At 43.9% G+C, this 18246-nt stretch overlaps 1 protein-coding gene across 3 annotated transcripts in view; it reads right to left on the bottom strand.

Annotated features, from left to right (window-relative positions):
- The window catches only part of LOC114029550 (multiple epidermal growth factor-like domains protein 6), a 381178-nt gene extending 363343 nt beyond the window's left edge, over positions 1-17835 (bottom strand). For all 3 annotated transcript variants that reach the window (XM_027844042.1, XM_027844044.1, XM_027844043.1), the window contains exon 1: positions 17607-17835. In XM_027844042.1, coding sequence (XP_027699843.1) covers positions 17607-17698 — 92 coding nt within the window. In that variant the 5' untranslated portion in view covers positions 17699-17835. The remainder of the gene's footprint in view (positions 1-17606) is intronic.
- Between the last annotated feature and the right edge of the window lie 411 nt (positions 17836-18246).

Raw genomic sequence — 18246 nt, 5'->3', positions numbered from 1 at the left:
ATTTATTTATATTTATTTATTTATAATATATATTATATATATAAGGTTTATGTTATATATAATAAATTTTTTTATATATAATTATTTATAAAAAAATATAATATATATACATATATAATATGTATGCATATATAATTTATTTTTATATATTTATTTATAATATATAATATATACATATATAATATGTATGCATATGTACAAAATTTATTTATATATATTTATTTATAATATATAATATATATACATATATAATATGTATGTGTGTATATATATATAAAATTTATTTATATATATATATAAAACTTATGTATGTTTAATTTGAGGGGTGTTATTCTGAACTTGACAAACAATAGCAAATATGAGCATTTCCATATTCCAGATGAGATTCAAATGTACCTTCCCATTCTCTAGTAATCTAATTGGAAGAAGTTTTCTATACCCCTCTCCTCTACTAACAACACACTCTTGAATTTCTATAGTGCTACATCATTTAAAAAGCCTTTTCCTCACCTGTGAGTTAGATGGTGAAGGCATCACCATTTATACTTGGAAAAAATCCAGCCTCAGAAAAGCTAAATAACTGGCCTGAGGTCACATGATTCCTAAATGTCATAACCAGGATTCAAACCCAAGTTTTCTGATCTCAAGATTAAGGTTTTTTTTTTCCATTAAGAGGATCATTCCTCTGAACTTCTGCTGAATTCCATTGCAGCTCTGTATTCCACACCCTTCAACAAGTTTGGCGGAGAAATGGATATAGCAATTTTTTTGCTCTATATAGGTTTTTAAGGTTTGCAAAATGCTGTACAAACATCCCATTTCACCTTCGCAACAACCCTGAAAGGCAAGCACTATTATCATCCTCATTTTACAGATGGGGAAACTGAGACAGACATAGGGTTTTTTTAAAAAGTGGCTTGCCCAAGGTCACACAGCTAGTGAGTATCCTAAGCTGGACTTGAATTCAGGTCTTCCTAAATCCAAGTTTAGAGTTCTGTCCACTGAGTCACCTAGCTGCTACTTTTCCTGGGGGGGGGGGGGGGAATCTTTTCCTGAGGCTCAAAATGCTGGCTTGGAAAATTCAGAGAGTCTGGTGCTTGTCTTCTAGAAAGCCTGACACAAGGAAGGGGGATTACACTTGTTCTCTTTAGTTGAAAAGGGCTGTTTAGGAACAACATGAGGAAGCTGCCAACAAGCTAATTTAGACTTGACGTCAGGTGACATCAGGATAACTTCCTACTGCTCCCAGCTGTCCTGAAGTGGACGGGGCTGCCTCAGTAGGATCGAAAATCTCCTTCCTCGGAGGACTTTCAAGCAGAGGCTGAATGATCACTCTTAGACAGGGGAGGGAAATCTTTTTCAAGCATGAGTTGAACTTGATGAGGATCGAGCCTCCTCCAGAGGACACCTGGCATAAGGAAGACCTGAGGGTGGATCCTGCCTTTGCCGTTTCCAATTCAAAAACAAGATTCTGAAAAATGGGTCCAACCATATGCCTCCTGATACTACCAACAGGGTGAAGAACCCCTGTCCTGGAGCACAAAGTATGGTCCATATCTTTAGGATCAAGCACACAGCAGCGGTGACCGTGACTGGCTGAGCAACTCTCAACATCTTTCTCCAAGGTTCTGTGATTGAGAAGTTCAGGATCAGCTGTAGTATCCTAATCTGTTTGAGACAGCCAAGTGGTACGGTGAATACCCTACTAGATTTGGAGTCAAGGCCACGAGAGTTTGAATCCTATTTCAGACATTTCCTAGCAGGGGTTAGTCATTTCTCCTCCTGTAGCCTCAGTTTCCACATCCATAAAATGGGGATAGCACTGGTGCTATTATTATCCTCATTTTATGGATGTAGAAATTGAGGCTACAGGAGAAACATTATTGTGAGGTGTAAATGATAGTATGTGTAAATCTTAAAACACTATATAAATGTTAGCTATTATTATTTAACATTAGATAAATAATAGCACTATATATATGCTAGCTGTTATTATTATTTATTGTCAGATGATGAACTTAGAGTTAGAAGAAATCTTGCAGGCCATGGAGTCCAAATCCTTCATTTTATAGATGGGGAAACTGAGGCACAGACAGGTTAAATCACAGGAGATAGGAGTTAAGTCCTAGCCAAATGACTTTGGCTAGGAAGAGTCTGAGGTAGGATGTGACCTATGTAGGGAATTCACTGTTTCTCTTTTTGAGCAGGAAGTTCTGAGAAGCACCTGAGATCTAAAAACAAAATCCCAAATGGAGGTTGGGAAAGCCTCTGCACACTGCACACATCCTTCTCTCTCCAGGAGTTTAAGTAGGAGAAACAAACATTAGTCTTCTCTTTCCCTCCAGTTACACAGGAGGACACTCTGTACAGTTACCACCAAGACTTGACAAGTTTTCTCTAGATCTTAGAACCAATTTGGGGACCAATTCCTGAACTCAGGAACTGAATATATTATTAACTTTCAAAGAAAAATATCAAAAGGGAAAAATGTTTTAAATTAGTAGGAAAGCATGAGTTCCCCACCTCTGGGCAAAACTCCAATCAGGGCCACTACTGGTCTGCAGAAGGAGCTCAAAAGATTCTCAAAATAGCCCAGAGAAAAAGTGAAGCATTCTATTGATCCCGTGCTTGGAATGCTCTCTGCTGTCACCTACACCTTGGAGAATCTCTAGTCACCTTCAAGAGGTCATTGCCTACAGGACACTTTTTATGACCACCCTCACCCCCCCATTACTTAATGCTCATTAATGCTCTCCCTTTCTTAATTCAAATTATTTTCTTTTGTAGTTTATTCATTCAGTCACGTCCAGTCTTCAATCTTCATGACCTCATGGACCACCGCACACATAGCCCTTGTATCTTCCACTATCTTCCAAAGTTTGTCCAAGCTCATGTTCATTGTTCCTACGACATCATCTATCTATCTCATCCTCTGCCGTCCCCTTTTCTTTTTGCCTTCAATCTTTTCTAACATCTTTTCCAATGAGTCCTATCTTCTCATTATATGGCCAAAGCATTTAAGCTCCAGTATTTGACCTTCTAATGAGTAATCTGATTTAATTTCTTTAAGCATTTTGTACATTTGGTAATTACTTATCTATGAACTTATCACACTGCCCCCCCCAGTAGAATACAAGCTCCCTGAGAACAAAACCTGTTTTTGTTCCTGTCTTTGTATCTCCCATACTGAGCATACAGCAGGCACTTAATAAATCTTTGCCATATTGAATTGAATTTGTATTTTTCCCCCACAGGGAATAATTCTTCTTGCTGCTTGTGCTGATCCTAACAAAAGGAAGCATACCATGGACTTTCTTTCTGTGTGTATTTAGGGAAGAAGGATGAAGAAACTGAATAGAAACCCAGAGCCAAGAGACCTGGAAAAGACCCAAAGACCAATTTGATTCCATCAAGCTACCTTTAGTCTCAGTATTCTTGTTTGGGATGGAACGTGTCTGAAAACACGAGAGCTGCAAGGTGCTTTGGATGTAACAAAGAAGTCCCACAGGGCCCATGGAAACTCAGAGGGTGCCAGCAATGACTCTGGGGGCACCATGTCCTTCATCTTCCCCATCGATGATGTTTCTGTCTCCTCCACAGCTCTTCTTTCTCCTTTCCGCCCCATTGCCTCAGAAACCAGTGGCTCTCACAGTGAAGGGTCATAGTGACGGTCACCGGCACTAAGCTGACTGTAGGCTCCATATCTCAACACCATTCAGCTTCTGTTAAGGCTTACCCAGGGAAGGGCTCCATGAATTGAAGTGAAGTAAGCAGAACCAGGAAAAGCAAAGTTATGCTATGACCACCAGAACATAAAGACGAGAACACTGAAAGTCTGATCAATGACATGACCAAGAAGGACTCCAGAGGAGGGACTACTTCCCTCCTCTCGGTAGAGAGGTGCCTGCTAATAAGCTAGTAAAGGGGCATTGTGGTATGGAAAGAAAGGGCATGAAATTTAAAATCTAAGAATTTGGTTTTGAATTCTTTCAAATCCGTTTGCCATCTAATGGCCTTGGACAAGTAACTTCCCCCCAATGGGCTAAGTTTCTTCCTTTGTAAAATGAAAATGGTGGACCTCTAAGTATTTTTTGGTCCAATTAACTGCCCTAGAACTCAATTTCTTCATCCATAAAAGAGATAAACAGCAGCTCGGTGGCTCAGTGTATGGAGTACGAGGCCTGAAGTCAGAAAGACTCATCTTCCTGAGTTCAAATCTGGCTTCAGACACTTACTAACTGTGTGACCGTGGGCAAGTCACTTAACCTGTTTACCCCAGATTCCTCATCTGTAAAATGAGGTGGGGGAGGAAATGGCAAACCTCTCCAGTATCTTTGCCAAGAAAATCCCAAATGGGATCACATGACTGAAACGACTGGACAGAATCCACCTTCTACAAGAAGCCATTCCTGCTCCCTCTTAATGCTAGGGCCTTCCCCCTACTAATTACCTCCAATTATCCTGGCGGGTCCTTGTTTGTATATAGTTGTTTGCTGGATGTCTCTCCCCTTTTAGAATGTGAACTCCTTGAAAGCAGGGTTTGTTTTTTTTTTTTTTGCATTTATTTGTTTATTTGTTTCCCTAGTGCTTAACACAACACCTGACACATAGTAGGACCTTGATAAATGCTTTTGGACTTGACTTAGTATATCATATATATATATATATATGTATATATATATGTGTGTGTGTGTGTGTATATCTCATATGTAAGCATAAAAGCATATATATGTATGTGTACATGTATGTATATATCTCATATAAGCACATATGCATATATATGCATGTGTGTATGTATACACACATTGTTGTTTGTCCTTTGTTCTCAAAGAGGACCAATGACATCAGGAGGGTGATATCTTGACTTGCTTGTGAACTGGATTAAGTGAGGCAGAACTGTGCAGAGCCATCAAAATTCAGTGGCAGGACAAAAGTCAGGATGACTAGTGGTGGCCCAGGATGCAGTGGGGTGACCATGGCAGCTTCCACATCTGATCAAGCTCTAAGCGTTCCACAGGGCCTGCTTGAACCTCCCTCAAAGCCACTGGAATAAACTGTTCTCATCCACCCATTTTGAGGGGGGAGGTCTTCACATGCTTGGGGTAGACATCCCCCTAATCCACCAATGGGTTTGAGGCTTGTCGATTAACCTCAACCTGGTTTAACTAGTCTACCAGCACAGTTTTACCAGGTTATGGCCACTGTGCATGCCGCAGTCACTAATTGTACACCCACACACATATATAGGCATATACACACACACACACCATATATATACATGATATCTTCCCAAATAAAATGGGAGTTCCTGGAGAACAGGGATGTTTTCTACCTTTTCTTTGTTAATTCAGTGTTTAGCATGGTCCCTGGCACAGTAAGAGTTTAAGAAATACTTGTTTAAGCATGGTCCCTGGCACAGTAAGAGTTTAAGAAATACCCTATACATGTTGTCTCCCCAAAATAGATTGGAAGCTCTTTGAGGGCAGGTATTGTTTTGGTCTTTTCTTTTTAAGCCCAGTGTTCCATACTGGTGCACAGTAGAAATGATAACACACATAAAGTACTTTGGAAACACTGAAATGAGTCATCAATGGGAACTATGATAACTATTCTGAGGGATTCTAGTTCTCAGGCCTAAGAAACTAAGACAGTTTGTTCACATGGTCTAAATTCCTCAGCTCCAGGCCAGAGGAAGCCCCTGGCTGCTCCTTTCAATCCCCCTAACAAAAATTCAACTTTTAAGGGGGAAACAGAGAGAAACATGGGCTGACTTTCTGCCCTGGCAACCTGCAAGGAAGCTTTAGGCACCTCAAAAGGCCAACTCTAACAGATTTTTCCATTTCAGGACTGGGGGGATGTGGTGGAGAGGGAAAACAGGGAATGAAAGGAAAACCGGACTGCTGTAAATCTGAACAATCTAAGTGAGTCCTTGTGGGTAAAGGGAAATTAAAGTATTTATATCATCTTTAAAAAAAGAAAGAAAGAAAGAAAGAAAACCCCCTAATACATCCAAGCCTTTCTGTCCTGTACAATTGAGTCCTGCTTTTCATTTGGGGGGATGAGGGAGAGAATAGGCAAGTTCCAAACTATAAAGTGAATGGAATGTGATCTGAAGGCGAATTCTTCCCAGCTGTCAGAGCATCTGGTCCCCCAGACTGGAGCTTAGCTCATAGCTGAACTAATAGTCTTCACGTGAACCTAGAGGCAAGGTAAACCAAAGAGATTCCCCCTGAAGAGACAGCAATTACCAGTCAGCCGAGTTTTCTCATCCCCCAAAGACCTCTTTCCACCCAAGGACTTCGGAAAGAAAGAACAAGAGAGAGTCACACTCTATGAATGAGGAGTTTAAAGGTGGAAGGGTCCAGCTTCCTCATTGACTGAGAATATGAGGTCTGGAAGAGAGGATAAAAGTCAGAGAAAGGATTGGCAAGCTGTCACCATCAGCACTAGTGTGGTATCAGAGAAACAGCCTTGGAGTGGAGGGGTTAGGTTGGAACCTAGAGCTCTACTACTTACTGAGGTTTGGGCAAGTCACTTAACCTCTGGGCCTCAGTTTCCTCATCTGTAAAATAATGACTTTTGTATAAAATAGTAACATTTATATAATGACAGAGAGAGAAAGAGAGGGAGAGAGACACAGAGACAGAGAGAGACACAGAGACAGAGACAGACACAGAGACAGAGAGAGACACAGAGACAGAGAGAGACACAGAGACAGAGAGAGACACAGAGACAGAACCTTTCAAATTCATAATGTCTTGGATCCTCACAATAACCCTTGTAAAGTAGATGCTTGTATTAGCCCCATTTTGTGTTTGTTTTTCTGATGCTCAGAGAGGTTGTGACTTGCCCAAGGTCACAAGATTAGTAAGTGTTAGAGTCAGAATTTGGACCCAGGTCTCTCCTGACTCCCAAGTCTCCCCTGACTGAATCAGGCTGAACTGAATGAACTCTAAGACTCCCTTCTAATGCTAAATCCTTGGAACAGAGGAGCTGAATTCAATTCTTGCCTCTGATACATATGACCTTGGGAGAAAATCTTAACCTCCCTAGGGCCTCAGTTTCCCCATCTGTAAAATAAAGGAGTAGAATTAGATGGCTTCTGAGCTTCCCTTCCAGTTCTAGCTCTATGATCCCATGATTTTAGAAATGCAATTAATTCAATAAATATTTAATTGAGCCCCTAGTATGCCAGGCTTCAGGCACCAGATGGAGGTCTCTATGTTGCATTTGGAGTTTTTGTTATTTGATGATTATTTAACCCCACCCCATGTCATCCACAGTGGCTATCTACCTTTGAAACGCTTTTCTTTCATCCATTAAGAATAGGAGAAAGTCCTTCCTCCCAGGAAAGGAGAGTGGACTGTGGGTGTGGAATACTACATACATAGTCAGACACAGAAAGATTGTTTCCTTTAACTGTTCTTTCACTGTTACAAAGGAAGGCAACGGGAAAGGATAAACCTAAAATAATAGTAATGTAAAGATGTTGGTGTTTTTTAAATAAATAACATTTTAAAAATAAGCAGAGGTAACAATGTAGCACCAGCTTCAAAGTTTCAAAGACTTGGATTCATCTCTCCTCTAACACATACTAGCAAACCAGGCACTTAATCCCTCAATGCCCCCTGGCCTCAATCTACAACTATTATTTGCTAAGCAGTCAGAACCTACTGCAAAGGAGGGATTTTCCTCATTGGTAGCCTCTTAACCCAATGAAATCACAGATTTGATCCAAAAACTTCAATGCAGATTTGTATGGTCTTATGAGCCCATGGGGTTAAGGCTCTGGATAAACCTGAAAGTGCTATTATTATAGTCCTAGTGATTTTTAAAAATTGACCTATAATAGCTTTAAAAACTGGCAAGGTCCCTGACCTCATTGTTAGTTCTGTCTTTGTGGAGTCTATACATCATCAGATTGTGGGAAGACACTAGATAAGTGTTTGTTGATGGAAAGTAAACAAGTAATAACAGCAATATTGTTCGATAAAGAACTGCAAATGACTTAGCTCTTCTCAGCAATACAATGATCCAACACAATTCCAAAGGACTCATGATGAAAACTGCCATCCATCTCCAGAGATGAAGTCTGAATGCAGATCGAAGCATACTTTTAAAAAATTTTTTCTTTCATTATTCTTGTTTTGTTTTTGGTTTGCATTTTCTTTTGCAAACATAGCTAATACGGAAAAGTTTTGCATGACTGCACATGTATAATCTTTATCAAATTGCTTGCCTTCTCAAGGAAGGAGGAAGGGAAGGAGGAAAGGAGAGTATTTGGAACTCAAAATTTTAATAAATGAACATTAAAAATTTTTTTGTTTACATGTAATTGAGGAAAAAAACAAAATAAAAATTAAATGAAACTGAATAGGGTAAAATCATCTTCTGTCTCCCATCTCCCCTGCCTCTACTCCCAGGGTCTACCCCTTGGTAAATCAGATCCCAGGAGTTGTTCAAGGACCGGGAGAAAAGGCCACTATCTAAGACAGAGCTTGTCTTCCTGAGAAGCCCATAACCATGGAAACCTAAATCTGGTCAAGGACTTCATTGTACACAGATGCTTTTCTGGTTGGTTCCAGAGGTAAGAATCCAGGCTGAGCCCTGATGGGGGAGGCACATGTATTTAGGGGCCCTGAGAAAAGGACATCCATTCTTCCACTGGCAGCCAAGGACCCACTTGAAGGCCCATAACAGTACAGTGGAAAGAGCAGTAGGTTTGGAGTCCAAGGCACTGGGTTCAAATTCTACATTTATTCCTTACTACCTATAACTTGGACAAGTTTTTGTTTGTAAATTTAGGGTAGCAGATTAAATGGCTTCTAGGGTCTCTTCTAACTCTTCATCTATGAGCAAAAGAGACAGTGAAACTGAATGAAGAGTCTGGCCTTGAAGTCAGGAAGACCTGGGTTCAAATCCTGCCCCTGCTACTACTTTGAAAGCAAAAGCCACTTGACATTCCCAGGAACTCTCTGTTTCTGGATAAAATGGAGGAACAGGAAAGGGATACTGGTCAAAGCCTGTCAGCCCAGCCCATCTCTAGAAGCTGGCCAAGGAGCAGCAGGAAGGGTGAAGGGAAAGTCCCAGCCCCTACACACACACACTTTTTTTGCACCACTGAGTTGGGAGTAAAGAATGGGCAGGATCTGAGACCCTCTAAGGTCCCAGGATCCCTCCAATCAAGGTCTCCTTTTTTCCTCAGCAGTAAAAAGCTCCAGGCTGCATCTGCCTCATTTAACTCAATTTCATGTCAAAACATATTTAGAGTCTGCTACTTACAAAGCACTGGGCTAGGTGCTTGAAAGCAAAAGGCAAAAACCAAACAGCCTCTTCTCTCCTGCATTCTTCTGAGGGACATAACATTTACCCAGAGAAGTCAATACAAGGCAATTGGAGCTGGGGGACGGGAAGGGCCAGCACTGGGCTGGTACTATGGGAAAGTGCTGGATCTTAAGTCAGAGTCCCTGGGTTCAAATCCAGCTGTGCCACTTACTACCTGAGTGACCTTGGGGAAGCCACTTAACCTTAATGACCTCTAAGAGCCTTTCCAGCTCTAGCTTCTGTGTCTCCTAATTACCTTCACACCTAGAAGAATCAGGAAGGCTTTGTAGAGGAAGTGATAGCTGAACCAAGCCTTTAAAGGGAAGGTTGTTGTTGTCATGTTCATCCTTTGTTCTCAAAGAGGTCCATGACATCAGGGGGATGATGACATGACTCGCAATTGACTCTGATTTGAGTGAGGGAGGGCTGTGCATGATCACCAGCCTCACTTTCTCCTCCAGAGCCATCTGGGTCTAGTGGCCAGATATTCATCAAAAACTTGTCCAAGTTATAGGTAGTAAGGAATAAATGTAGAATTTGAATCCAGTGCCTTGGACTCCAAACCTACTGCTCTTTCCACTGTACCGTTATGGGCCTTCAAGTGGATCCTTGGCTGACAGTGGAAGAATGGGTGTCCTTTTCTCGGGGCCCCTAGAGAAGGCTCAGCATGTAACGGGAGATAAGAAAGGGAAGGAAGGGAAGATATAAGGGAAAGATAGGAAGATATAAGAGAAAGGGGGATATGGGGATAGAGAAAAGGGACAGAAGACAGTAAAAAGAGGAAAATGGATATAGAAGGGGGAAAGGGATGGGAAGGAGGGAAGGAGTTGGAGGGAAGGAGGGATATAAGGGGTTATACATAAGAGAAAAGGGGATGTGGGGATAGGGAAAATGGAGAGAAGATAGTGAAAAGAGGAAAGTGGATACAGGAAGGGGAAAAGGATAGGAAGGAGGGAAGGAAGGAGTGGGTGACCTTGGCTTTCTAAATTAAGGTCTTTTCAATATCTCAGTTTGTCTGAGGCCATGCCCGTTGAGTGGCTAAAGGCTAGGTAAAAACTGAGACAAAAAATGATCCAATTTGTCATCACAAAGATATCAATCTGGGGAGGGGAAGCCCCTCAGAGTTTCTGTCTAGAACAGAAAACAATTGCTGTTCTAATGAGTGCCTGTACAAATACTCGGAGGCTGGAGATGACACATGGAATTGAGGACACAGCCAATAATCCAGTTTGGCTGGAATATAAGCATGTGAGGGGGAATAATGTGAAATAAGACTGGAAAGATGAACTGGAACTAGACCGCGGAGGGCCTTAAATTCCAAGCTAAAGAGCCTTCCTTTATCCTCGAGGCACTGGGGAGGCTCTGAAGTTTCCTGAACAAGACGAGTAATATGATCGGACCTGAGCCTCAGCAAGATTTCCTTGACAGCTATGAGGAAGATGAATTGGAAAGAGGCAAGCCTGGAAGCAGGGAAACCAATGGGGAAGTGATTGTTGTAGCCCAGGCAGGAGAGGACGAGGTCCTGCATTAATGAGATCCTTCTCTGCAGTCTGGCAGAGCAGAAACCTGCCAATTCAGTCATTTAGGGAGCATTTCAACGCCCACTATATGACAAGACTGGTCTGTGCAAGGCACCTGTTGGGGGGGGGGGGGGTTAGGGCAAAGAACCCAAAAGCACACAGAGCACTCGTTTCCTGCCTTCTCGGTCCAACTGTAGAGACAGCACAGGGGTCAGACAGTATTCTAGACTTGGAGTTCAGATTCTTGACCTGGATTCATACCTGTGTAACCTTGGGCCAGGCACATGACCTGTCTGAACCTCAGTTTCCTCATCTGTAAAATGGGGATAATAACATTTACGTCACCTATCTAGCAGGGCCATTGGGAGTATTCTGCAAACTTAAAGTGTCCCATACATGAGTGATGATGAGGATGATGACGATCAGTACTAGAATATTGACAAGGGCCAGAGATTGGCTGGGACAGACCCCAGTGAGAGGCCCTCGTGAAGAAAAGAAAGAAGTTCTGGGCAGAAAGCTTCATGGAGAAGGTAGGACTTGACCTAGAGCTGGAAGGAGCCATAGACTACACAGGCAGAGGTGAAGGGGAGGAAGATATTTAACATGGAGAGAGATTTGGTGGCAGGCAGGAAGCAGAGGCAATAGAAGGGGTAGGAAAGAATTGAGCTACTCAGTTTCCAAAGTCCTAAGTCCCATGAATCCATTAGCCACCCATTCAAACTGCTCCTTCTCAGACCTTCAAAAGCTGAAGTTTTTAACCTGGGGCTCATGAACTTGATTTTTCTTCTTTTTTTAATAGTATTTTATTTTTTCTCAATTACATGTAAAAACAAATTTTAACATTCTTTTCTTTTATTCTGAGCTCCAAATTTTCTCCTTCTCTCCCTCTTTCCCTCCCCTTTCTAAGATGGTAGGCAATTTGACATAGGTTATATATGCAATCATGCAAAATACATTTCCATATCAGTCATGTTGTGAAAGAAGAAACAAAACAAAAGAAAATAAAACAAAAACAAATAAAGAGAGTGAAAAACACTAGGTTTCAATCAGCATTCAGACTCCATCAAGTCTTTCTCTGGAGGTAGATGGCATTTTTCATCATTAATCCTTTGGAATCGTTTCGGATCACTCGGATTGTATTGCTGACAATGGCTGAGTTTACTCACAGCAGATCATTGTACAGTGTTGCTGTTACTGTGCATAATGTTGTTCTGGTTCTGCTCACTCCACTTTTCATCAGTTCATGTAAGTCTTTCTAGGTTTTTCTGAAATCACCCTGCTCATCATTTCTTACAGCACAAGAGTATTCCATTATAATCATATATCAGAACTTGTTCAGCCATTCCCCCAATTGATAGGCATCCCCTCAATTTCCAATTCTTTACCACCACAAAAAAAGCTGCCATAAATGTTTTTTGTACAAATAGGTCCTTCCTCCCCTCTCCCTCACCTCTTTTTTTAATCTTTTTTGGGATAGAGACACAGTAGTGGTGTTCCCAGGTCAAAGGTATGTACAGTTTGATTTTACTTTGGGCATAATGAACTTGGTCTTTCAAAAAATGTTTTGATAGCTATATTTCACCATAATTAGTTTTCTTTGTAACTCTGTGTATTTAATTTTATACATTTAAAAAGGCTCCTCTCAGAAGGAGTCTACAGGCTTCACCAGACTGCCAAAGGAATCCATGACCCAAAAAAGGTTAAGGAATCCCTGCTGTAAGGTATTCTCTCAAGAACAATCACAGAGAGAACAGACTGCCAAGGAAACCTAGGAAGTACAATGGATGGTACAATAGTTGGGTAAAGATGGACAAATGAAGAAACAGGAGTGATATCATGATGGGAATAGTGAACAGACCACTGGGACAGGAGGAAGAAATAGATGAGGAGCTAGAGAAATAGTTCACATGCCTGGAGGCATGCCAGAGCAGGGATGGGGGCTGTAATCATCTAGGCATCTGTTGGAGCAATCTCACTGCCAAAAGCCAAGCAGCTAATAAATTCTTGGCCTACCTTAATGACAATTTCGTCCTTCAAAAGGACTACCAAGGAGGAACTGGTTACCAATACAGAAATGATGGGAACCACATACATCAAAATATTTAGTGCTTCTCTTTTTTGTGGCATCCAAGAAACTGGAAATAAATATCCATCCATGTGGTATATAAAGGCAATGGAAAATTATTGCACTTTAAGAAATGATAATTATAAGGAATACAGAGAAGAACAAGAAAACTTATGAACTGATGCAGCTAGGTGGTTCAGGATAGAGTGTTGAGCTTGGAGTCTGGAAGATTTGAGTTCAAATCCAGCCTCAGACCCCTACTAGATATGTGAACCTGGGCAAGTTACTTATCCCTGCTTGCCTCAGTTCCCTCATCTATAGAAGAAGCTAGAGAAGGAAATGGCAAACCCTTCCAGTATCTTTGCCAAGAAAACCCCAAATGGGGTCACAAAGAGTCCAACATGACTGAAAAATGACTCGCCAACAACAATAACACTACCTCACAGGGTTGTTGTGAGAATCAAATGAGATAATATTTGTAAAGCACCTGACACAATGACTACAACTTTGTGAAAAGAAAGAATAAAAATAAAACAGCAATAAATCTTCCTCTTTGCCCAGGATGGGGACTATGGGTACAAAACATGGCAAGTTCTATCCAATTCAGTTGTTTTTACTGAATTGCATTCCCCACCTTTTTTAATTCCTTGCTACAAGAAAGGACTTTCTGACAAAATATTTTATTTGAAATTCAAATTATATAACAAAAGACATTGACACTTTTTAAAATAATAATAGCAAAGAAATTATGGGAACCATGTGGGGAAGTAATAATACTACCTTAGAAATGTGATAGAGAAAGGAAAGACATCTGGATACTGTCTAACAGCAGAATCCAGTGTTCATTCCCATAGGGTAGGCAGAACTGTTAATAAGTGTGTGTCTGGGTGAGGCAATGTGGTACAACAGAAATAGAGCTGACCCATGAGCAAAATCCTGTCTTTGCCACTTACTACCTCTGGGATCTTGGGCAAGTCATTAGCCACCCTGGGCCTCAATTTTCTCTTCTATAAAATGCTGGGAGGGATGGGATTAGGTGACCTCTGCGGTCCCTTTCAGTTCTAACTCTATGACACAATGACTCCTTCTGCAGAAGGCTTTCGAGGTGGGGATGGGAAGCAAAAGCAAGTCAAGAAGTTGGCCAAGCAAGCCCTCAAGAACAATTACTTCCAATTTCCAAAAGAGCACCTTTCCAAAGTGGGATTTCAGTGCCATTTCCAAGTCAACTTGTCCCACTTGGGAGCACAGAGAGGAAGTATTTCTTGATAGACTCACCTTAACCACCTGGAGTAAGAAGGAGGCTCCAACAGAGACCCATAGAGTAATTCCCTCAATGGTGTGCAGCTGAAACCGTGGGGCTCTGTTTCTAGAAAGGATGAGAAGTGGACTGTCCAGAAACCCGGGGCTCAGTGCTCCTAGGAATTATCGCTGTAAAACTATGAGATTGTAACTGGCCTAAGACTTCTGTAACAAACCGGTTATAACTGTGATATGAGCAAATCAGCTTTTCTCAATCTTTATTTCCTCATCTGTTAAATGGAGCTCCTAGCTCAGAGGGTCATCATGAGGATCAAATGAGATAATAAATGTAAAGCGCTTTGTAAACCTTAAAGGGCCATAGACGTATTCGCTAGTCTTCTCTCCCCTTCCCCTAGACTCCCAGACAATGGCAGCTTGAGAAGTATATGGTAATGGGAGACGCGTTCGTCTAGGCTGAGTCCCTAGCTGCCTTCTTCTATTTCCTTTCATGAGGCCGGGTCTGTGACCAGTGATCTCAAGCTTTGCTTCTCTGTCTCAGTCTCCTCATCTGTCAAATGGGGAGGAGGGTATTCTAGACCAGCCCTCCTCCCCATTTGACAGATGAGGAGACTCTAGAATGACCTTTAAAGTCCCTTCCAGCCCTAGATTTATAGTCTCATGATCCAATCCTCTCTCAAGCATGTAGATGAAATTAACCCTGGGGAGGGTTCTGGAAGTGCCCCCACCTTGGAGCACCTGGACCATTCTGTGGTTAATCAAAACCCTTTCAGGCCAATGCCCTTCCCTCCTGAAGACTTTCCCTGTCCTCTTCCCATCAGCCGCACAGAGTGACTATCATCCTAGAATAGCTGGACAGTCAGGGTCAAATGTGTCATCTCCCACATGCTTGTCTCTCAGCACCAGATTAAGAAAATTAGTCAAGGGGCAGCTAGGTGGCACAGTGAATAGAGCTCTGGCCTTGGAGTCAAGAGGACCTGAGTTCAAATCCAGCCTCAGACACTTGACACTAGCTGTGTGACTTTGGGCAAGTCACTTAACCCCAATTGCTTCACCAAAAAAAAAAAGTAAAGAAAAAAGAAAATTGGTCAAGAGAAAGGGCAGGGGGCAGCTATGTGGCACAGTGGATAGGGCACCAGCCCTGAAGTCAGGAGGACCTGAGTTCAAATCCGGCCTCAGACCCAACACTTGACACATACTAGCTGTGTGACCTTGGGCAAGTCACTTAACCCCGATTGCCTCACCAAAAAAAAAAAAAAGAAAGAGAAAGGGCAGGCAAATGCGCACCCTTATCAGCAGACTGGTAGGACCTTACGGGCCTTCTAGTTCAGAGGTATCAAACCCTCAAGCCACCAACAAAACCAAAGGCAATCAAACCAGATTAAAACGTCGTTCCCATCCAACATTAATGTGTTGATGTATTAATTTTTTTAAAGAAACATATAAACATGTCTGGTTTCCTAAGTCACCATGTGGTCCACAAGTACCCTCATGTATGATTCAGTGGCACCTGCTTCTTTTTGAGTTTGACACCACTGAAAGAGTCAGCCTCCCTCACTGGGCATCTGAAGAAACTGAGGACCTCCTGTACAGGGGAGTGACCTTCAGGAGGTCACAAAGGTAGGTAGTAGGTAAGAGTTAGGATCTGAACCAAGTTCTCTTACTCCAGAGCCATGGAATTAGTCTTCTCTCAAGAAGCCCAATTGTTCTAAATAATACTTTTGTATTGCACTTTAAAGATTCTACATGATTTTTACTCACATAACTCTACGAGTCGAGAGTACCGGTATTATCTCCATTTTACAGTTCTAGAAACTGAGAATCTGAAAGGCCAAGGGATTTGATGGGGAATACATTGCTAGAAAAAAAGGCTGTGGAGAGTGGACTGCATTTGGAGTCAAAGGTCATTCTTTCTAATCCCCACAATGCTACTTAACTTATGTCAAATAGACAAACATTTATTAAGTGCCTATGTGCCGGGCACTGAGCTAAACCTTGTGTGACCTTGGACAAGTGAATCTCTCTGCAGGAAACCTCAGTTTCTTCATTTGTAAAATGAGGAGAAGGGTCCCTCTCAGCTCTAAATGGATGGTTCTTGTTAAGCATCAGAGGAACTCAGGTCCTTCCCGTACTCCAAGACCAGCTATCTTTATATTCCACCAAGCAGCTTCCCTTTAGGGAGGGTGGCTGGCTGGAACCCCCGCTCTGGGACTTCTTCAAATGTCTGTCTGCCATATATGTGCCCAATGTGGAAAGGATAAGAGGAAGTCGCCGGGCCAGCCTGACAGAGGTAACTTCCCTGCAAGGGCTCAGTGGTTTGGGAAGGCCTGCCAGCCAGGCCTCCTGGGAGATCATCTGGCTAAATTCAATTCTCCCATTCAGCTCCCTGGCGCTGCTCTTCCTGCTCCTGCTGCTCCTGAATCCCATCTCTAGCCTCAGTCCCAGCAACCGTACCTAAAGTGCAACCGTTAGACAATAAAGCCACTTGCAAAGGCACAGCCGAACCGTCAGGGGAACCGTAACGAACAGGATGAAGGAAGATGGCATTTCTTCCCTTTCAGGGTTTGCGTCCCCCAAGGCAAGGCGTGAAGGGGGGGATAGAGGGGGTGGGAGATCTAGCGCAAGGAGTCTGAGTCTGGAGTCACTCAGCAACCCCTTCCGTGATCCCAGTTCGTCACTCCCCGATCCCAGCTCCGACTAGACTCGAGGGGGGTGGAGGAGGGGGAGAAGTGGGGGGAGGGTCAGAGCTCTCCTGCAATTTGTGTTTTAAAGTATGCACACCATCCACGGGAGAGCTGGCTGAGACCTCCGAGCTCCCGCTGAATGCCAGGACAAGGGCATAGCATTCACAGACGCAAACCATCCCCCAATTCCTCAGCAGGATGCCGCAGTAGACAAACTAGGGGCAAACCGAGGAAACAGGGGAAGGGGCCCAGCAGAAAAGGAGGACGTGAGCCCCGGCATATTCCAGGAGACCGAGCGCGCCACGGCTGAAGCTCCGGCTTTCACCCGCTGCGGCTAAGGCAAAGCAAAAAAGCCCGTTGTTCTTCGTGCAGTCGGAGAGGCCAAACTTTTCTGGGTTCGCTTCCCCTGGCGCTAGGCAACCCCTGCCCGAGTGGGTCCGGGAGCAGCCGCTCCGTTCCCAGAGGCTGCGGAACGCAAGGGCGGAGAGCTGTCCCCAGGGACCACTGGCCTGCCAGCAGTAGGGCGCGCCCTCCCCGACCCTGCGCCAACCCCAGATCCAAACTCCTGCCCTGGGGAGCATCCCCCTCCTCCCCGAGGCCAAGGAACGACGTACAGTAAAGTGCTGCCCTTCGGGAGAACTGGAGCAGCCAGTACCGAGACAGAGGCGGGGCACGCCGGCTCCAACCCCAGCCCCTGCCCCAACCCGATCTCGGCTCCCGGACCCCCACCTCCACCTCTGCTCGGTTCCTACTCACATGAGGGGCTGAAGCTGGCTTCCTGAGGTCGGAGGAAAGGTCGCTGCGGCCAGCAGCAGGGCCAGGGCCACGACAGGGGCGGGTAACTCCATGGTTGCCCCCCTCGGGTTAAGAGGATGCTCCGAGTCGTCTGGAGCTCACTCGAGGAAGTTTGGACTCCTTTTTAGAAGGGAGGCATCCCACCCAGCTTCTTGCCTCCTCTTGCCGGGTCTTACAGCGGGGTCGCTGAGTTTGGAGGGAACCAGGCGCCTCCACGTGCGCCGCTGGCCGGAGGCGCGTCTGCTGCCGGGGCTGGGCGCACTGGCGGGGAACCGGCGCGCAGTGCCCGCTCGGCAGTGGATTTGCTCAGGCAAACCACTGGGCCACCTCTCACTGACTTAAGCGGGGAACCCTTCCGAGCCAAGCTTGGGACGGAATCTCTAGGGCCCGGGGCTCAGGGGAGGCCGCCAACGCCTCCGGGTTGCAGGTGAGGAAGGTCCCCGGCTGGCCACCGGAGACGCAAACGCAAGCAGCCGCTTGCCGCCAGCCCTTTAAGGGAGATTGAGGTGGGGGGGGGGCGTACTCCGGAGACCTGCGCGCCGAGATCCGCCCCCGATAAGAGGCGCTACTCCCACCAGAGCCAGAGAGAGGTTCCCATTAA

Source organism: Vombatus ursinus, unplaced genomic scaffold, assembly GCF_900497805.2.
Source record: "Vombatus ursinus unplaced genomic scaffold, bare-nosed wombat genome assembly UNPS02014932.1, whole genome shotgun sequence".
Taxonomy (NCBI): domain Eukaryota; kingdom Metazoa; phylum Chordata; class Mammalia; order Diprotodontia; family Vombatidae; genus Vombatus; species Vombatus ursinus.
This window is presented reverse-complemented; position numbering and strand designations above follow the sequence as displayed.